The 22,563-nt window shown below is 43.7% G+C and overlaps 1 protein-coding gene across 4 annotated transcripts in view; it reads left to right on the plus strand.

Moving 5' to 3' along the window:
* The window catches only part of LOC140205020 (cytohesin-3-like), a 104,239-nt gene that overhangs the window by 67,909 nt on the left and 13,767 nt on the right, over window positions 1–22,563 (plus strand). For all 4 annotated transcript variants that reach the window (XM_072272090.1, XM_072272093.1, XM_072272092.1 and 1 more), the window contains exons 5-9: window positions 5,691–5,809; window positions 8,172–8,252; window positions 12,192–12,304; window positions 15,992–16,140; window positions 19,829–19,940. In XM_072272090.1, the coding sequence (XP_072128191.1) occupies window positions 5,691–5,809; window positions 8,172–8,252; window positions 12,192–12,304; window positions 15,992–16,140; window positions 19,829–19,940 (574 nt within the window). The remainder of the gene's footprint in view (window positions 1–5,690; window positions 5,810–8,171; window positions 8,253–12,191; window positions 12,305–15,991; window positions 16,141–19,828; window positions 19,941–22,563) is intronic.

Genomic DNA, 22,563 nt, shown 5'->3' on the forward strand with positions numbered 1-22,563 from the left:
CAGATTTCCTTGTGTTTACAGAGACAAATGTTCCCCCAACAAAGATCTAGTGCTTCCCCGGCGTATATGATGAATAAAGTCTTCTCAGGATTCCAGCCAGGTACACATATTGATTTTAACCGACGTTTTGATGACAATCTCTGCCACCTTCATCTTATTCATTCCTCCAGCAATTAGAACCCATTACTAAATGCCTGAATGCCTTTGTCGTTCAAAGAACATTACAGGTAACTGTGGGATAGAGAATTGAGTTTGCCCACCAAACGTTAGAATAAACAGGAAAATGGGGTTAAGAGGGATTATAAATCAGCCATGGTAGAATGGTGGAGCAAATTCAATAGGCCAAATGGCCTAATTCTGCTCCTATGTTTTATGGTTTTAAACTGGCCTTCATTAGTCAGTGTATTGAGTTCAAGAGCCATGAGGTAATGTTGCAGCTCTGTAAAACTCTGGTTAGACCACACTTAGAGTATTGTGTTCAGTTCTGGTCTCCTCATTATGGGAGAGAAGTGGAAGCTTTAGAGAGGGTGCAGAGAAGATTCACGAGGATGCTGGCTAGATTAGAGAGCATGTCTTATGGGGAAAGCCTGAGTGGGATAGGGCTTTTCCCTTTGGAGTGATGGAAGATAAGAGACAACTTAATAGAGGAGTACAAGATTATGAGAGGCTTAGATAGAGTGGAGAGCCAACACCTTTTTCCCAAGGCAATAATGGTCACTACAAGAAGACATCTGTTTAAGGTGAGTGAAGGAAACTTTAAGGGAGATGTTAAAGGGAGGCTTTTCACACCACTGGCATCTCTCCTAAATGTTCCTCCACTCCTCTTCAAGCCATCAGCCTCAACCACATTCGGGACACTTAAAAGACTCTTAAAGAGGTACACAGATAATGAAAAAAGGAGGGTTATGGGCTGTGTAGGAGGGAAGGGTGAGATTGATTGTGGAGTCGGTCTATATAGGTTAGCACAACATCATGGCCTGAAGGGTCCTTAGTGTGCTATACCGTTCTAAATTGGAAGTTCTAAACAAATATGGCCAAAATGTACTGATTTACTATTAATCTAGAAAATGCTGTCAGATGATCGCTTTGCTATCTCAGAATGCCACTCTGAAATCATTATAAAATGTACAACACAAATACAGTTCTGCATTTTGTTTGTTGAAGCATGTTTTGCCAAAGATGAAAAGTGTTCAAACCCTCTGTCTGTAGGCAGCAATACTGAAAAGACACAGGAAACAGGGGCGTTCATATCAGATGCCAGAATCTATTCTGAGCTAGAGGCTTGACTAATGGATGGCTTGAATAAGTGTGTAAATGTCTCTTGATGACATTATGAGCCTTTGTTACCCTTTAAAACAGGAAAATGATAGGCAGAACAAGATCCAGTGAAACTATTCCATGATCCCCGCGAATCGTCGTGCAGATATTTCCCATCTCCTCTGAACTCTTCTCAAAAAGGGTGAAGAAAATATTTACAAAGATGGGTCAAGACTTGAGGGGTTGGGTTACAGGGGCTTGGAGGCTGAGCAGTAATCTTGCAAGAGGGCATGAGTAGGGGAAAGCAGGGTTGGGATTCAAGAACTAGAGGATGCAGGTTCTAAATGAAAGGGGAGGGATTGAATCTAAGAGGCAGCTATTACTTAGTGTACCTAACAAAGTAGCAACTGTGTGCATGTTTGTGGTCTTCTGCTGTGGTAGCCATTCACTTCAAGGTTCAATGTGTTGTGCGTTCAGAGATGGTCTTCTGCACACCACTATTGTAACGTGTGGTTATTTGAATTACTGTCACATTCCTGTCACCTTGAACCAAACTGGCCTTTCTCTTCTGACCTCTTATTAACAAGGGATTTTCATCCACTGTACTGCTTCTTACTGGATTTTTTTGGGGTTTTTTTGCATTATTTTCTGTAAATTCTAGAGACTGTTGTGTGTGAAAATCAGCAGTCTCTTAGATACTCAAACCACCCTATCTGGCACCAACAATCACTCCACAAAGTCACTTCGATCACGTTTCTTCCTCAGTCTGATGTTTGGTCGGAACAACAACTGAACCCCTTGATTTTATGTATTGAGTTGCTGCCACATGACTGGCTGATTAGATATTTGCATTAACCAGCAGGTGTACAGATGTACCTCATAAAGTGGCTACAGAGTGTATGTGGATTGAGCTGCTAGAGGAGGTGGTAGAGGCAAGGTTTAAAAGGCATTCAGATAGAATGTGGATAGGAAAGGTTTAGAGGGATATGCAACGAATTTAGCTGGACATCTTGGTCAGCATGGGTAGATTGAGCTGAATGGGGCTTTTTCTGTGTCTAACACTCAATGACTTATCTGTTGTTCTGGGAATCACAGGCTTTCTCTCTCTCTCTCTCTCTCTCTCTCTCACACACACACACACACACACACACACACACACACACAGATAATCAAACAGCAATTAAGAAAATATCAAATATTTCTTCCTGGATTCCCTCAAGAGGTCATGTTAATCATGCATATCTCAAACTGCTAATCTTTAATAAGGTACAGTACATACTCTTGAGTCAACTGCAGTAGTCTGGAATGTTTATAGGGAAGGGAGGAGGACATTCATTCCATCAAGTCTGTACTGGGTGTGTGCAAGAGCAATCTAGCTTATCCCCCTTCTCCCCACTCCTCTTCACCTTTTCAGATACTTCTAAAGTTCAAAGTAAATTTATTATCATGGTACGTACATATATGTTATCATATAATACCTTAAGATTCATGTTCTCACAGGAATTTACAGGATAAAAGAAACACAATAAAATCCAACTGATTCCTAAGCTCTGGAACCTGGGCTTTAGCACTCAGATCTGCAGCTGGATCTTCAACTTCCTCACTGACAAGACCCAGGCTGTAAAAATAGGGGACAAGCTCTCCTCTACAATCACTCTGAGCACCGGTGCCCCACAAGGCTGTGTACTCAGCCCCCTGCTGTACTCACTGTACACCCATGACTGTGTAGCCAAGTTTCCACCAAACACAATATATAAGTTTGCTGATGACACCACAATTGTAGGCCATATCTCGGGTAATGATGAGTTTGAGTACAAAGAGGAAATTAAGAACCTGGTGGCATGGTGTGAAGACAATAACTTATCCCTCAACGTCAACAAGACGAAGGAATTGGTTGTTGACTTCAAAAGGAGTAGCGGACCGCATGATGCCATTTACATCGGTGGTGCGCAAGTGGAACAGGTCAAAACCTTTAAGTTCCTCGGGGTCAATATCACAAATGACCTGACTTAGTCCAACCAAGCAGAGTCCACTGCCAAGAAGGCCCACCAGCGCCTTTACATTCTGAGAAAGCTAAAGAAATTTGGCCTGTCCCATAAAACCCTCACTAATTTTTATAGATGCACTGTAGAAAGCATTCTTCTAGGGTGAATCACAACCTGGTATGGAAGTTGTCCTGTCTAAGACCGAAAGAAGCTGCAGAAGATCGTGAACACAGCCCAGCACATCACACAAAACAATCTTCCGTCCTTGGACTCACCTTACACCGCACGCTGTCGGATCAGTGCTGCCAGGATAATCAAGGACACGACCCATCCAACCAACACACATTTCGTCTCCCTTCTCTCCAGGAGAAGGCTCAGGAGCTTGAAGACTCGTATGGCCAGATTTGGGAACAGCTTCTTTCCAACTATGATAAGACTGCTGAACGGATCCTGACCCGAATCTGGGCCGTTCCCTCCAAATATCCGGACCTGCCTCTCAGTTTTTTGCACTGCTTTACTTTTCCTTTTCTATTTTCTATTTATGATTTATAATTTAAATTTTTAATACTTACTATCAATTTGTATTCTGGGAGCGCAAAGCACAGAATCAAATATCGCTGTGATGATTGTACTGTGCTCTAGTATTAATTGTTTGGCGACAATAAAGTATAAAGTGGAGTATAAAGTATTTTACAAAAAAACCTGTACAAAACAGGCAAAATTCTATAAACAACCAATGTGCAAAAGAAGACAAACTGCACAAATAAAAATAATACTGACAACATGAGTTGTAAAGAGCCTTTGAAAGTGAGTCTGTAGCGTAGAATCAGTTCAGTGGTGAAAAATATGATCACTCATTTCAGAAGGCTGATGGTTGATGTGTAATAACTGTTCCTGAACCTGGTGGTGTTGGGTCTAAGGCTCTTGTACTTCCTGCAGGTAGTAGTGAGAAAAGGGCTTGGTGGTTGTTGCTCTTTATTAAACTGCTCAGTAATGGGGAGGATTCTGCCTGTGATGCACTGGGCTGTATCCTTCAATTTCTGTAGTCTTTTCCATTCCTGGGCATTGGTGTTTCCATACCAGACCATGATGCAACCAGTTAGGATACTCTCCATTGTGCATATATATAAGTTTGCAAAGTTTCTGGTGACATGCCAAATCTATACAAACATCTGGGAAGATGGAGGTATATATCTGGCTCATTTTATGTGCTAGGGTTGAATCTCCCTCTGTTACTCTGGATGATGTACAGTATTTCTGAATGTATCATGAAACAATTTGAACTTTCGTTGTTTTTGTAGGAATGGGATGAATATTCAAAGTTCAAAGTAAATATATGTCACCATACAAACCCCCAGACTCATTTACTTGTGGGCATTCTCAATAAATCCAATAACTGTAATAGAATTGTGAGAATTGTTTGTGGTTTCGTATCAAGGGGCTAAATTATCACATGTTCTGATCTTTTGCACCTCTTCTGCCTTTTTGACGTGCTGTTGACAGCTTTATCTTCATCTGTAAAACCCCTGCTCTCCGGAATTCATTAGCTAAACCTCTACACTTCAGTTAATGCCTGAAACCTCTCTCCGAACCTTTTGCCAAACTCCAGCTCTCCCATTCTAATGTGTTCAGTATTGATTCAGGATTAAACTTCTGTCATATTAAATGTATGAAAACAATTTTCATCATTATTCTTTCTATAAAATTGCTCAAATGTGATCAGAAAATTGAACATAGACCAGGAACAGGCCTTTTCGTCCACAGTGTTCTGCTGAAAAAATTAAATTAGTAATCAAATATCCAACTAAACCAGTCTCTTCTGCCTACACAATGTTCCCACTCTTCCATTTTCACACATTCATGTGCCTATCTAAAAGTCCCCATTGTATCTGCCTCTACCACCAACCCAGGCAGCGCGTTCCAGACACTCAGCACTCTCTGTGTAAAAAAACTTGCCCCTCATCTCCTTTGAAATGTACCCCTCTCATCTTAAATGTATGCCCCCTGGTATTAGACATTTCAACCCTGGGAAAAAGTTACTGTCTGTCTCCTCCATCTATGACTGTCATAATCTTATAAACCTCTATCTGATCTCCCCTCAGCCTCCGACATTCCAGAGAAGACAACTCAAGTTTGTCCAGCCTCTCATGATAGCACATGCCCTCTAATCCAGGCAGCATCTTGGTAAACCTCTTCTGCACCCTCTCCAAAGCCTCAACATCCTTCCTATAGTGGGGCAACCAGAACTTTACACAATACTCCAGATGCAGCCTACCCAGAGTTTCATCCAACTGCAACATAACTTCCTGTCTTTTGAACTCACAGCCTCCACTCATGTTACGTTATTGATGATGTTACAATATTCTGCTTCATTTGAGGTGATAAGCTATTTAGGTTGCCTCAGACAGATGATAAATCTGTTTCAATGACTGTCTGTGTTGTTGACAGGGTATAGAATTCCTGATACAGAACAAATTGTTGTGTCAGAATGAAGAAGACATTGCCAAGTTCCTGTACAAGGGGGAAGGATTGCACAAAACTGCCATTGGAGACTACCTTGGAGGCAGGTGAGACCGATGAATTTCTAGGGATTGGTCAACGATAGAATTCTACCCAATGCAAGAAAAATGGGAGTTTTGAGGAGTCCATGTAGTTCTTTGTGTCTGCTGCAAGCTGAGTTGGTGGTGAGGAAGGCAACTGCAATGTTAGCATTCATTTTGAGAGAACTAGAATATAAAAGCAAAGATGTAATGCTGAGGCTTTTCAAGGCATTATTTCGAGTATCATGAGCAGTTTTGGGCTTCATATCTAAGAAAGGATGCGCTGGCATTGGAGAGGGTCTAGAGGAGGTTTACAACAATGATCCGAAGATTGAGAGGAAGCATACAATTGTTCTGGGCCTTTACTCACTGGAATTTAGAAGAATGAGGGGGGATCTCATTGAAGCCAATCGATTTGGCCAGATTTGGGAATGGCTTCTTTCCAACTGTGATAAGACTGCTGAACGGATCCTGACCCGGATCTGGGCCGTACCCTCCAAATATCCGGACCTGCCGCTCAGTTTTTTTTTTGCACTACCTAACTTCCCATTTTTCTATTTTCTATTTATGATTTATAATTTAAATTTTTAATATTTACTAATTTAAACTATTTTTAATATCTTTAATATTTAATATTTGTAATCTAGGGAGTGTGAAGTACAGAACCAAATATCGCTGTGATGATTGTACATTCTAGTACCAATTGTTTGGCGACAATAAAGTATAAAGTATAAAGTATTGAAAGGCCTGGATAGAGAGGATGTACAGAGGATGCTTAGGACCAGAAGGCACAGCCACAGCCACAGAATATAAGATGTCCCTTTAGAACAGAGATGATGAATTTCTTTAGTGCATCTCTGGAATTCATTGTCATAGATGGCCGTGGAGTGTATACTTAAAGCAGAGGTTGATAGGTTCTTGATTAGTCAGGGTGTCAAAGGTTACAGGGAGAAAGCAGGAGAATGGTATTGAGAAGGATAATAAATTAGCCATGATCAAATAGTGGAGCAGACTCTGTAGGCTGAATGGCCTAATTCTATTCCTGTGTCTTATAATCATACAACATAGGAGCAGGCCATTTGGCTCAGCTTGTCCATGCTAACCACTATGCCCAACTAAACTAATCCCACTTGCCTACATTTGGCCTGGATCCCTCTAAACCAGGGGTTCCCAACTTTTTTATACCATTAACCGAGGTGTCTGTGGACCTCGGGCTAGGAACCTCTGCCCTACACCTTCCCTATCCATGCAGCTGTTCCACTGGACCCACCTCCACCACTTCTTACGGTAGCTCTTTCCACATATGCTCTGTCCCACTGTCTTAGTTTTGTGCTCTAGTAACCGGGGTTCAGTTCTTAGCTCCAGCACTGTCTGTGTGGAGTTTGCATGTTCTTCCTGCGACAGCATAGGTTTCTTCCAGGTTCTCTGATTAACTCCCACATCTCAAAGACATGTGGGTTGGTATGTTGATTGGCCTATGTAGAGTCTGGAGAGAGTTGATGGAAATGTCAGGAGAATGAAAGGATCAAAGATTAACTTTATTCACCAAATACATCGACATGTTTCTGGAATTTACCATGGTGTGTAGGCATGACATGTCACAAAAGCAACATTGAACCATTATGAAGAATAAAGAATTATCAGAAAATAAAGTTAGAGGTTAAAGTATGAATATGAAACAAAATGTGCATAAATAGATAAATACCAGCATGTATTTAAGTGTAAATAAGATACCAATGCAGAATTGGTGCAAATGGGTGCTTGATAGTATGGGCTCAATGGGCTGAGAAGCCTGTTTTTGTGCTGTGTGACCATGACTCAAGTGGTAGATTAGATTTCTATTTCAACAATTAGGTAGGTACATGGATGGGAGGGGTACGGAGGACTATGGTCCAGGTGCAGGTCAATCGGACTAGACAGTTCAAATGATTTGACATAGACAAGATAGGCCAAAGGGCCTGTTTCTGTGCTGTTGTTTTCTATGTCTCTGTGAGCAGGGCAGGAAAGGGTTACAGGGATGGGGAGTGCTGTGGATATGCAGGATTCAGGTTAAGGTCCAGAGCTTGGCAGTTCTTCCCTGAGAACATTTTACCTCTCTTAATTCCTTTATGAAGTCTTTAAAGACAAATGCACAGTTTAAACTTTCAGTCACCTGACCAAATGTCACATAACATGGCACGGAGGCTACCCTGACAGAATATGCGGTACTGCTCCTCCAACCTGGCGGCAGAGGAGGCCTTGGACTGACATGTCAGAATGGGATTGGGAAGATGAATTGAAAGGGGTGGTCACGGAGAGATCCCACCTTTTATGGTGGATGGGGCGAAGTTGGGTTCTAATTCAATGAAACAAGAGTCTGAAACTTTCCTTTTGCTCTTACCCTTTTCAGGGAACCTCTGAACATCAGGATTCTACAAACGTTTGTGGAACTGCATGAGTTTTCTGACCTCAACCTTGTACAGGCACTAAGGTGAGAACATTAATGGATCGCCAGTGAATCAGACTTATTATCTCTGACCTATATGGCGTGAAATTTGTTGGTTTGCAGTAGGAGACTGGTCGGTTGTCTGTTGTATTTGTTGATAGAAGTCAGATTTGTGCAGTTCTTCGTTACTTGATGTGAACTGCACAAAAATCTGTGTGGGAGAGTTTCTGAAGTGAAAAGGCAGTTCCACTCTCTTGACCTCAGATGTCCAAGTCCTGTGGTATGAGAAGTTGTCACAACCAGGGTCTTCCTTAGTTGCTGTAGATGATAAAGGAATAATGACAATAGTAGTGTTCATGATTAGGAGTATTCTTAAATCTGACAATGGAAGAGAAGAATTTGTTCCTATAACTTTGCATGTGTGTCCACTGGTTCCTGCACCTCCCTCCTCATCGTAGCAATGTGAAGAGCGAAGATCCTTAACGATGGATGCCACCTTCTTGAGGCACCACCCCTTGAAGATGTCCTTGATGATGGAGAAGCTTGTGCACATGATGGAGCTGGCTAAGTCTACAACTCTTTGCAGCCTCCTGCAATCCTGCACGTTGGAATCTCCATTCCAGGTGGTGATACAAACAGTCGGAATATTCTCCATCCCATATCTGAAAAATCTGGCATTTCTCCTTTGATCCTTGCCTATTTTTATTGATGCACGGTAGAAAGCATTCTATCTGGATGGTCTGGCCACTACTCTGCCCAACACCTTAAGAAATTGCAGAGGTTTATGGGCATAGCTCAGCACATCACTGAAACCAGTCTCCCCTCCATGGACTCTGACTACACTCCTCTGCCTCAGCAAAATCAGCCAACAGAATCAAAGGCACCAGCCATCCGGGACATTCTCTCTTCTTCCCTCTCTCACTGGGCAGAAGATCGAGAAGCCTGAAAGCATGTACCGTGAAGCTCAAGAACAGCTTCTATCCCACTGCTTCAGACTCGTGAATGGACCTTTGTATAATAGGATAGATTCTTGATCCAAAATAAAGCCCTTTCCCTCTTCCACCTCTCCCCTTTCAGCTTCTTACTCCATCCTCACCTACCTACCTTTTCCCTCACGTAGTATCACCCATCGCTTGCCAGCTTGTACTCCTTCCTCTCTGCCTTTTGTACCCTTACCTTCCAGTGTCGATGAAGGGTCTGTTTATTCCCCTCCATAGATGCTGCCTGACCTGCCGAATTCCTCCAGCAATTTGTATGTCTTGCTCAAGGTTTCCAGCAACTGCAGAAAATTGAGCCCCTGATTTAACCCTAACCCAATCATGGGACAGTTTACTAATTAACCTACCAAACAATTCATCTTTAGACTGTGGGTGGAAACCATAGCACCTGGAGGAAACCCACGTAGTCATGGGGAGAACGTACCAGCTCCTTACAGGTAGCAGTAGGAAATGAACCCGTGTCGCTGGTACTGTAACGTGTTGTGCTAACTGCTACACGACCCTGCCATCCAATCTGCCCTGCAATGACCTTGCAAAGTATTGTCTACCTGTACCACCTCAATGCACTGTGTAATGAAATGATCAAAGTTTTTCACTGTATCTCAGAGCGTGCAACAATAATAGAGCAACTTACCTAGAAGTTTGTCAGTTTTTGGTGAGCTGCTGATGTGTCTTCTTTGTAATTCAGAATCAGAATCGGGTTTATTATCATTGACATGTTGTGAAATGGGTTGCTTTGCAGCAGGAACAACATTAAAAAACACTATAAGTTACAATAAGAAATATAAAAAGCAAATCATTGCAAAAAGTGAGGTAGGGTTCATGGTCCATTCAGAAATTTGATGGTGGAGGGGAAGAAACTCTTCCTAAAGTGTTGAGTGTGTCTTCAGGCTCCTGTGCCTCCTCCCTGGTGGTAGTTTTGAGAAGAGGCATGTTGTGGACGGTGAGGACCCTTAATGATAGACGCTACTTTTCTGAGTCATCGCCTTTTGAAGATGACCTCAACGGTGGGGAGGATGGAGCTGGCTGAGTTAACAAGCCCCCAGTCCTGTGCAGTGGTCCCTCTATAACGGATGGTGATGCAGACAGTCACAGTATGTCTGTAGAACATAATTTGTAGATTATATCAACGTCCACATCCTATACATGATGCTGGAAGGCAGAAGTTTCCCTCACAGATGTTCACTGTTCCATTTGTGGTTTCTTGTTTGTTCTCTTTTCTTTGTAACATTTGTTTCCTTTGTTAACCACCTGCACCCATCTATTTATATCGGAACTCAGGAGACAATCCCTTTGCTTCTGATTGTCTGCCCCTACACCTCCTCCCTCAGTAGCATTCAAGGCCCTAAACATTTCTCTCAGGTGAAGCAACACTTCACCTGAGAGTCTGTCGGGGTGGAGTTGGAGTGGTCATCTATTGTATCAGATTCAGCCTCCTCTACTTCAGTGAGACCCGATGCAGATTGGGGAACCGCTTTGTTCAACATCTTTGTTCTGTCTGCTGCAAAAGGCTGGAAGTCATTTTGATTCAACTTCCCATTCCTATTCTGACATGTCTGTCCATAACCTCCACTTCTGCTGCGGTGAGGTCAAACTCCAGTTGGAGGAGCAATACCTCATATTTTGTCTGGTTATCCTCCAACCTGATGGCATGAATATTGATTTCTCCAACTTCCATCAATCACTCCTCCCTCCTTCCTTCTCGCTGGTTCCATTTCCTATTCTCGATCCCTTCTTACCCGTTTTCTTCTCCTCACCTGCCCATCACCGCCCTCTAGTTTCCCATATCCTTCCCTTTCTCCTATGGTCTACTCTCCTCTCCTATCAAATTCCTTCTGCTTCAGCCCTTTACCTCTTCCACCGATCACCTGCTAGATTCTTACTTCGTCCCCACCCACCCACCTTGTCTCACCTAGCACCTGACAGCTTGTACTCTGTCCCCTCACCCCACCTTCTTATTCTGGTTTCTCCCCCTTCCTTTCCAGTCCTGATGAAGGGTCTTGGTCCAAACATTATCCTCTATTGACGCTGTGATGCTGCCTGACCTGTTGAGTTCTTCCAGCATTTTGTGTATGCTTCTCAAGGTTTCCAGCATTTGCAGAATCTCTTGAGCTTAAGAGTAGGGGAGGCGAGGAATTTGCTGTAAACTGCGTTAAATTATTTGAAGGTCACAAGATATAATTATGGATCTGATCTTCATTCGTCCATGTTGATGTTGTGAGTTGCCATCCTGAACTAGTTACACAGAACATGGAACATAGAACAGCACAGCTCTTCGACTCACCATGTTATGCCCACCTTTTAACCTACTCTAAGATCAACCTAACCCTTCCCACCCACACAGCCCTTCATTTTTCTATCATTCATGTGCTCTCATATCACTCAGAGTTTCTAAAATGCCCCTGATGTATCTGCCTCTACCAATACCCCTGGTAGGGTGTTCCATGCACCCACCACTCTATGTGTGAAAAAACCTACCTCTGACATCCCCCCCAAACTTCCCTCCAATCTCCTTAAAATTATGCCCTTTCATAATAGCTGTTTCTACACTGGGAAGAATTCTTTGGCTGTCCATTGGATCTGTGCCTCTTATCATCTTGAATACCTCTAACAAGTTGCCTCTCATCCTCCTTCGCTCCAAAGAGAAAAGCCCTAGATTGCTCAGCCTCTCCTCATAAGACATGCTCTCTATTCCAGGCGGCATCCTGGTAAATATCCTCTGCACCCTTGCTAAAGCAGTCACATCCTTCCTCGAATGAGGCAACTGGAACTGAACACGGTACTCCAAGTTTCAACACTGTACTCTCTGGTAAGCCAGCCAACCTTGGTGCAAGCAACTTCCAGAGTTAAATACACTTGCCTCAGCACTGCTATCTCAACAGATGGGCAGCTTACAACAACTTTTGTCTGCCCTCCATGGTGTAAAACCTCACGAGTACGAATTACAGCCATTGTACTCACAGCCTGACTTTGTTCCAACTTGCAGGCAGTTCCTGTGGAGTTTCCGGTTGCCAGGCGAAGCTCAGAAGATTGACAGGATGATGGAAGCCTTCGCAACGCGATATTGTCAGTGCAATCCAGATGTTTTCCAGTCCACCGGTGGGTACCTGAAGCTTGCAACCGGTTGGATATTCAACCAATAGAAACCTTATAGAGATTATAAGGTGGGGCAGCATGGTAGAGTAATGGTTTACATTACCATCGACCTGGGTTCCATTCCTGCTGCTGTCTGCAAGGAGTTTGTACGTTCTCCCCGTGACCACGTGGGTTTCCTCTGGGTGCGCTGGCTCCCTCCCACGGGTAGGTTAATTGGGCATTGTAAATTGTCCCATGACTAGGCTAGGATTAAATCAGGGGATTGATGGGTGGTGTGGCTCCGAGGGCCGGAAGGTCTGTGTCTCAATAAAAAAAAATAAACTAACGGACACAAAATGCTAGAGGAACTCAGCAGGTCAGGCAGCATCTACGGAGGGTCAACGTTTTGGGCTGAGACCCTTCATCAAGACTGGAAAGGAAGGGAACAGAAGGCAGAATAGGAAGGCTGGGGGAGGAGAAGGACTACAAGTCGGAAGATGATAGGTGAGATCAGTTGGGGGATGTGGGTGAGGGGTGGGGGATGAACTGAGAAGCTGGGAGGTGATAGGTGAGATCAGTTGGGGTGGATGTGCGTGAGGGGTGGGAGATGAAGTGAGAAGCTGGGAGGTGATAGGTGGAAGAGGTAAAGAGCTGAAGAAGAAGAATTTTGATAAAGAGAGGAGAATGGACCATGAGAAAAAGGGAAGGAGGAGGGGCACCAGAGGGAAAAGATGGATGGGAGAGGAGGTAAGAGGCACCAAAGGGAGGTGACTTATTAAGATAGTTTGATTCCTGCTGCAACAATTTTCACATGTACTTTTCCATTTCTCTATGTCTGTGGTCATGTTTCAGAACAATTTTTTCAGATCTTACCCTTATTTCCTTTAGCATGTTGTTTAGAACAAATTGAAAAATCAGCAACTGAGTTGGAGTGATACTCCAAGAAAAAATAAAAGTTTTATATTTTATAAAATGAGATAATTGTATTTATTTATTGAGATACAGTGCAGTACAGGCCCTTCCAGCCCTTCAAGCTATGCAGTCCAGCAATCCCCGATTTAAACCTAGCCTAATCACGGAACAATTTGCAATGACCAATTAGTATGTTTTTGGAATGTGGGAGGAAACCAGAGCACCCAAAGGAAACCCACGCAGTCATGGGGTACAAACTCCTGACAGGCAACCTAAATAGATCACTCTTGTTGGCTGATATCCCTTTGAAATGCCAGTCTCCTGCACTAGCCCTTACTAACAAAACTAAACTGAAAATTAATTCATTGATTAAACTCAATAATTGACTAGATTCAAAAACAGTTACTTTCTCCAAATGGCCACCCATTAACCCATCCTACTCCAGCCCCCACCAGCACTACATCCACCATTAGCCTCTCCTCTCCACAGCCCCTCAGCATCCTTCATTCCTGCCCCCCACCGTGCACACTCCACACCTCATACACAGTCACAATCATTGACCCACTGTCTGTTCATCCACCCTGCTGCTACCTCGAAGAGTTTCTCTTATCAAGAGTTGCTTTGTCCCTTTATCAGTTCCTGTCAGAGTCACATTATGTCCAGATACTCCTGCACCTAGCGTCACTTTATCTGCATGAACCATAAATCATTGGAGCAGAATTAGGCCATTCGACCCATTGAGTCTGTTCTGCCATTTGATCAGAGCTGATTTATATTCTGTCTTAATCCCAATCTTTCTGCTTTCTCCCTGTAATCTGGATATTGGTATTTCTATACCAGGCCATGATGCAAGCAGTTAGGATATTCTCCACTGTGCACATGTAGAAGTTTGTCAAAGTTTTGCTGACATGCTGAAGCCACACAAATGTCTCTAAGAAAGAAGAGGTGTTGAATTTGGGTTTAATTCCATGCTCCTCCACAATTTCTGACCCTGAAGTTAAAATCCAGCCCAATGAACCATGGCTGATACCAGCTGTAAAGTGCCTGAAGAATTAAAATTCACTAGAGCAAAAAACGAGTTCAGATGGCATCCGTCGAGAGCATCACCCTGCACTTGGACCTCCAGCATCTGCATTCTCCTGAGCTTCCTGTTAAAGCAAGTCCCTAGGTGGATTTAAACAGGGTGGCATGAGAGCAAAACTCTTTACAATGCCAGCTGGAAGATCAGGGTCCGAGTCCCGCCGCTATAGTCAAGGAGATTACATAGTTTCCGCGTGGGTTTCTTCTAAATGCTCCAGTTTTCCACCATATTCCAAAGGCATATGGGTTTGTAAGTTATTGGCGTGCTACGTTGGCACTGAGACGGTTACAAAATGTAAAAGCTACCGAAAAGGTGCACAAGTAAATGATAAAGTGCAAAATTATAATGGTGAGGCCAGGAGTCCATCTTATTGTACGAGAGGTCCATTCAACAGGTGGGATCAGAATCAAAATCCAGTTTATCATCACTGGTAACACTTGCAGGCTGCTCCTAATATAGACTTGGACTGTGTTGGTGGTTGATGCTAAATGATGCATCTGATATTTCGATATACATGTGACAAATAAAGCTAATCTTTATCTTGCAACACACATCAAAGTTGCTGGTGAACGCAGCAGGCCAGGCAGCATCTCTAGGAAGAGGTACAGTCGATGCTTCAGGTCGAGACCCTTCGTCAGGACTAACTGAAAGAAGAGCTAGTAAGAAATTTGAAACTGGGAGGGGGAGGGGGAGATTCAAAATGATAGGAGAAGACAGGAAGGGGAGGGTTGGAGCCAAGAGCTGGATAGTTGATTGGCAAAAGGGATATGAGGGGATCATGGGATGGGAGGCTTAGGGAGAAAGAAAGGGGGAGGGGAGGAAGTCCAGAGGATGAGCAAGGAGTATAGTGGATAGACATACCAGAATGGGAGTGGGACATGGAATTAAAATGTGTGGCTTTCTCTGGCGAACAGAGCGTAGGTGTTCAGCAAAATGGTCTCCCAGTCTGCGTCGGGTCTCGCCAATATATAAAAGGCCACATCGGCAGTGGCCACTCATTTTAATTCCACATCCCATTCCCATTCTGATATGTCTGTCCACGGCCTCCTCTACTGTAAAGATGAAGCCACACTCAGGTTGGAGAACAACACCTTATATTCCGTCTGGGTAGTCTCCAACCTGATGGCATGAACATTGACTTCTCTAACTTCCGTTAATGCCCCATCTCCCCCCGTACTCCATTTGTTATTTATATATATATATTCTTTTTCTCTCTCTCCTTTTTCTCCTTCTGTCCCTCTCACTATACTCCTTGCTCATCCTCTGGGCTTCCCCCCCTCCCCCTTTCTTTCTCCCTAGGTCTCCTGTCCCATGATCCTTTCATATCCCCTTTGCCAATCACCTGCCCAGCTCTTGGCTCCATCCCTCCCCCTCCTGTCTATCATCCTATCATTTTGGATCTCCCCCTCCCCCTCCCAGTTTCAAATCTCTTACTATCTCTTCTTTCAGTTAGTCCTGACGAAGGATCTCAGCCCAAAACATCGACTGTACCTCTTCCTAGAGATGTTGCCTGGCCTGCTGTGTTCACCAGCAACTTTTATGTGTGTTGCTTGAAATTCCAGCATCTGCAGATTTCCTCGTGTTTGCATTGCTAATCTTTATCTTTGTTGTTAAGTTGTTAAATGCCTGGAGTTCTCACTGGTTATGTTTTGCAAAGTTACTTTAACCATTTGGTGCTGTTTCTCGGGGCTTACTAACAATGCACGTTTGCATTGCAGATACCTGTTACGTGCTATCGTTTGCAATCATTATGTTGAACACAAGTCTACACAATCCGAACGTTAAGGAGAAGCCGGCACTGGAAAGGTTTATAGCAATGAACCGTGGGATCAACAATGGTGGCGACCTTCCACCAGAACTTCTCAAGGTAAGCACTCCCCACTGACTGACTGAATGTACACTGTCAGCAGCCTGCGTTCATTGGGCAATAATGTGGAGGCTTTATAATCTCCAAGACCTTGGCCTCAATACCCAGTGCTGCAATTGGATCCTGGATTTCCTCACTTGCAAACCCCAGTCAGTTTGGATTGGCAAAAACATCTCCCCCACAATCTCCATCAGCACAGGAACACCACAGAGCTGTGTGCTTAGCCCCCAGCTCTACTCGCTTTACACCTATGACTGTGTGGCTAAGTACAGATCCTACACCAGCTGATGACAGTTTGCTGATGACACTACTGTCGTGGGCCGTATCAAAGGTGACGATGAATTGGCACACAGCAGGGAGATTGAAAGTTTGGCTGAATGGTGTATCAACAATAACCTCTCACTCAATCAGACCAAGGAACTGATTGTAGACTTCAGGAGAGGGAAACCAGAGGTTCATGAGCCAGTCACATCAGAGGATCAGAGATGGAGAGGGTCAAGAACTTTAAATTCCCGTCCTGGACCCATCGTATAAATATTATTGTAAAGAAGCACAACAGCATGGCTACTTCCTCGGGAGTCTGTGGAGATTCGGCGGGTCATCAAACACCTTAGCAAACTTCTGTAGATGTGTTGTGGAAAGTGTGCTGACTGGCTGCATTATGGTCTGGTGTGGGAACACCAATGCCTTTGAGCAGAAAACCCAACAAAAGGTAGTGGATTCAGCTCAGTACATCATGGGTAAAGCCCTCCCAACCATTGAGCACTTTTACATGATACTTTGCAGTAGAAAAGCAGCAACCATCATCAAAAATCCTCATCACCCAGGCCAGGCTCTTTTCTCGCTGCTGCCATCAGGTAGAAGGTACAAAGCCTCAGGACTCACACCACCAGGTTCAGGAACAGTTACTGCCCCTCAACCATTACACTCTTGAACAAAAGGGGATAACTACACTCATTCCATTTCTGATGTTCCCACAACCGATGGTCTCACTTTACGGACTCTTTATCTTGTTACTTCATGCTCTCATTACTTGTTGCTATTTAGTTACATTTGTATTTACACATATTCTGTTCATTGATCTTGTTTACAGTTACTGTTCTATAGATTTGCTAAGAATGCCCACAGGAACAAGAATCTCAGGGTTGTATGCGGTGTATGTGGTATCTGATAAAAAAATACTTTGAACTTTACTTTGAGCTTTAAAGGGGGAATTCTTCACTCAGAGTGTGGTGAGAGTGTGGATGCCAGTGCACGTGGTGGATGTCGGTTTGAACCCAAAATTTAAGAGACATTTAGATAGGCACATGGATGTAGGGGTATGGAATCCTATGGTCTGGGTGTAGGTCAATGGGACTAGGCAGATGAATCATTTGGCTCAGAATAGAAAGGCCTTCTTCTGTTCTGTATGTTCTATATGACCATCAGCCTGAAGAAAACTAACGTGTTGGGCCAAGGCGTTGAGCACCCCCCGCCATTACCATCAACAGCTACGAGCTGGAGATAGTTCACGAGTTTACATACCTTGGCTCCACCATCACGGACAGCCTCTCCCTAGACTCCGCGATCAACAGACGGATCGGATGAGCAGCCTCAACATTTGCCAGGCTGACAAAGAGAGTCTGGGAGAACAGAAAGCTGACGACGCACACCAAAGTTGCAGTCTGCAGGGCCTGTTTCCTCAGCACACTGCTTTACGGCAGCGAGACCTGGAGCCTCTACACAGACAAGAGCGGCGTCTCGACGCCTTCCACCTTTGCAGCCTGAGACGCATCCTGGACTGATCGAGTCACCAACAATGAGGTCCTGGCCCACATCCAGATACCCAGCCTCTTCACCCTGCTCCAACAATGCCATCTCCGCTGGCTGGGCCACGTACACCGCATGTCAGATGGGGGGATCCTAAAGGACCTGCTGTACGGGGAACTGGCCTCTGGCAAGAGAGCACAAGGGCGGCCCCATCTTCGTTTCAACGACATTTGCAAGAGAGACATGAAGTCACTGAAAATAAACATCGAGAGGTGGGAGGACATTGCAAGCGATCGCTCTCACTGGAGGCTGGAACAACGCAGAGGTCTAAAAAAAGGAGAAGGGAAGCTGAGGCTTGCTGCTGAAGAAAAGCGCACTCGTCGGAAAAACAGCACCAAGACAACACTGGAGGTCAGCGCCTTCAAGTGCAGTCGCTGCAGCTGAGACTGCCACTCCCGTGTGGGCCTCTACAGCTACAACAGACGCTGCTCTAACACAAACTGAAGCAAGACCTTCCAGGCCGATGCCACCACCACCACCATGTTCTATGATTCTATGACTAGTGGTGGAGCTGGTGGATGGAAGTGTTGATCAGCCTTACTGCTTGGGGAAAGTAACCGTTTTTGAGTCTGTTGCTCCTGGTGTGGATGCTGGATAACATCCTCCCTGATGGGAGTGGGACAACAGCCTATCAGCAGGGTGGGTGGGATCCTTCATGATGTTACTGGCCTTTTTAGGCACCTTTTTACATTTCTTTCTGCAGCACCTCACTTTGTACCCCCATGATATACACCATTCTGTTATCACCGTATTAATTGTTGCATTTACTTATTGTACACTGCTTACTTTGTGAGTTTCATGTGAGCAAGGAATTTCATGCACACTGGTTTACGTGACAATAACTAAAAGGTTCCCTTTTGGTGCCCCACCAGGTTGTGTGTTTAGTCCCCTGCTCTACTTGCTTTAAGCACAACTCCAAAAGCATATTTAAGTTTACTGACAACACCACTCTTGTTGGCTGAAACAAAGGTGGTGACGAATTGGAATATAGGAGGGAGATTGAAAATCTGTCTGAATAGTGCCACAACAACTACCTCTCACCTAATGTCAAGCAAAGACCTGAGGACACCGGAGGTCCATCAGCCAGTCTTTATCAGGAGGTCAAAGGTGGTGAAATTCAGTAATTTAAAATTCCTTGGTGTTATCATTTCAGAGGATCTGTCCTAGGTCCAGCAGTTAAATGTCATTACAAAGAAGACACAGCAGTACTTGTACTTTCTTAGAAGTTTGTGAAAATATGACAGCTCATCTAAAACTTTGACAAACTTCTATAGATGTACAGTGGAGAGCATACTGACTGATTGCATCATAGCCTGGTATGGAAACAGCCAAACCCAAGAATTCTAAAGCCTACAAAACATAGTCCAGTTCCTCATGGGTAAAGCCCTCCCCACCATAGAGCACATCCACAAGGATCACAATCGCAGGGTTGCAGCATCCATCAGAAAGGACCTCCACCATCCAGGCCATGCTCTCTCCTCATTGCTGTCACTGGACGTACAGGAGCCTCAGGACTCACACCACCAGGTTCAGGAACAGTTACTACCCCTCAAACATCAAGCTCTTGAACTTCACTTTCCTCAACTCTGAGCTGATTCCATAGCCTGTGAACTCACTTTCAAGGACTCCACAACTCATGTTTTCAGTGATATTTATTTTTTATTATGTTTGTGTTTTCGTATTTGCACAGTTTGTTGTCTTTTGCACATTGGTTGTTTGTCTGTCTTTGTTTTGTGGGGTTTTATTTTGTTTCTTTGTACTTACTGTGAATGCTCACAAGAAAATGAATCTCGGGGTAGTAAACAGTGACATATATATACTTTAATAATAAATTTACTTCAAACTTTGAACTTTGAATTTATTTTATTCCTCTGCACAGAACCTGTACGAGAGCATCAGGAATGAGCCGTTTAAAATCCCCGAGGATGATGGGAATGACCTAACGCACACGTTTTTCAATCCTGACCGGGAAGGATGGCTTTCCAAACTGGGTAAGTGTGAGATCCACTGCCCCACATCAGGGCCACGGCAACACAGTGCAATACAGCGTTTCAAACATATCAATTCGTTCCCAAGCACATGGCATGCGACTGAAGGAACATTTAACGGAGGCACCCGGATATTGAACTAAACCGCAATAGACCACACAAGAAAAGGCACGTCCCTGTCAGCCATTGATATTGGGCTGAAGGGCCTGTACTGAGAAGTACTGTGCTATGTTCAATAAAATACAGACGTATATAATGCATTGCACCAAAGTATTGTAACATATTCAAGATATTTAAATACACTTCATTAAAAAAACAAAGTGAAATTATCTTATTTTCTATTGTGCATACAATTTATACAGATCAGATTATTGCACAGGCGCTGTCGTAGATCAAGGCAAAACAATAACAGAATGCAGAATAAAGTGTAATAGTTACAGTGAAAGTGCAGTGCAGGTAAATAACAAGGTAAATTGAGAGGTCAAAAGTCCATCTTATCGTACTAGGGAACTATTTAATAGTCTTATAACAGTGGGGTAGAAGCTGTCCTTGAGCCTGGTGGTGTGTGCTTTCAGGTGTTTGTATCTTCTGCCCGATGGGAGAAGATAACAGGTTTTCAAGAGATATTGAGGCCCTGGTTAAGAGAAAAACAAGGTGCATAACCGGTACAGGCAGGTAGGAACAAAGGAAGTGCTTATGGAGTATAGGAAATGCAAGAGAACACTTAAGAAAGAAATCAGGAGGGCTAAAAGAAGGCATGAAATTGTTCTAGCAGACCAGGTGAAGTAGAACCCCAAGGGATTCTACAGATATGTTAAGAGCAAAAGGATTGCAAGGGACAAAATGAGTCCTCTGGAAGACCAGAGTGGTAATCCATGTGTGGAGCCAAAACAGATGGCGGAGATCTTAAATGAATTTTTTTTGCATCTGTATTTACTCAGGAGGCGGACTCAGAGTCTGTTAAAGTGGGGCCAAGTGGCATCAGCTTCATGAACCCTGTACAGATTATGGTGGAGGAGTGGTAATAGATGGTTGCCTCTCTGACTGGAGACTTGCGACTAATGGAGTGCCACAGCGATCTGTGCTGGGTCCATTGTTGTTTGTCATCTATATCAATGAAAGAGGTGATAATGTGGTTAACTGGATCGGCAGATTTGCAGATGACACCAAGATTGGAGGTGTAGTGGACAGTGATGAAGACAATTAGGGCTTTGGCCTGAAAAATGGCAGATGGAATTTAATGCAGACAGGTGCGAGGTGTTGCACTTTGATAAGACCAACCGGGTTGGGTCCCACCCAGTGAACGGTAGGGCACTGAGAAGTATGGTGGAACAAAGGGATCTGGGAATACAGGTCTATAATTCAATGAAACTGACATCGCAGGTGGTTAGGGTTGTAAAGAAGGCTTTTGGCACATTAACCTTCATAAACCATAGTATTGAGTGCAGGAGATGGGATGTTATGTTGAAGTTGTAGATGACATTTGTGAGGCCTAATTTGGAGTATTGTGTGTAGTTTTGGTCACCTACCTACAGGAAATATGTAAACAAAGTTGAAAGAGTACAGCAAGAATTTAGAAGGATGTTGCCTGGCCTAGAGAACCTGAGTTATAAGGTTAGGGCTTTATTCTTTAGACTGAGAGGAGATTTGATAGAGGTGTACAAAATTATGAGGAGTATACATGGGGTAAATGCAAGCAGACTTTTCCCACTGAGGTTGGGTGAGACTACAATTAGAGGTCTTGGGATAAAGGGAGAAGTTTGGATAGGTACATGGATGGTAGGAGTATGGAGGGCTAAGGTCCTGGTGCAGGTCATTGGGAGTAGGTAGTTTAAATAGTTTGGTACAGACTAGATGGGCTGAAGGGCCTTTTTCTGTGTTGTACTTTTCTATCTCTAAGACTCCGTGACAGGTGGTATCTTTGATTATGGCCACGTGGTTGTGTCGGCCCGTTAAGATCAACCTAATGCTTCCCACTCACATCGCTAATAACCCTCCATCTTTCTATCATCCATGACCCTCTCTAAGAGTCTCAAATGCCTTTACCACCACCCTCACAGTGTTTCCCAGACACCCACTACTCTCTGTGTAAAAAACATCTTTCAAATATATATGAGTAACGATAATAAACATTTATAGAGTAATTCTAGTAATATGTATGGAATTGATATGAATATGCTGTAATTATTCATATAAGAATGTTCATAATTTAATATTTATATGAAAATTTGTATGACTAATTATGATGGTATTTACAATTGATTATATCATATCTTCGAATCTGTAGTGATACAGAAAAGAAATACCCATGGGTCAAACAGCCTCTGTGAAGACCAGGTTGACGACCTTTCATTAAAAGTGCTGTGTAGGCAGTGCTATTGGGGTGTTTGAAGATGGCAGGAATGATGTGAGTTTCAGAGAGTGGTTCTGACTCACTGCCCAGTGATGTTGGTGCTAGGGGAATGGAGCTGGTGGAAGCCAGCATAGACAATGATAAACACAAGGGATTCCGCAGATGCTGGAACCCCAGAGTAACATACACGTATATTTTGCGTATGTGTAGATTTAAAGGGTCTTCCATACCTTCACAATTAGTTGATAATATATAATTATGCCATTTTATTAC

This window comes from Mobula birostris, chromosome 11 (genome assembly GCF_030028105.1).
Source record: "Mobula birostris isolate sMobBir1 chromosome 11, sMobBir1.hap1, whole genome shotgun sequence".
Lineage (NCBI taxonomy): Eukaryota > Metazoa > Chordata > Chondrichthyes > Myliobatiformes > Myliobatidae > Mobula > Mobula birostris.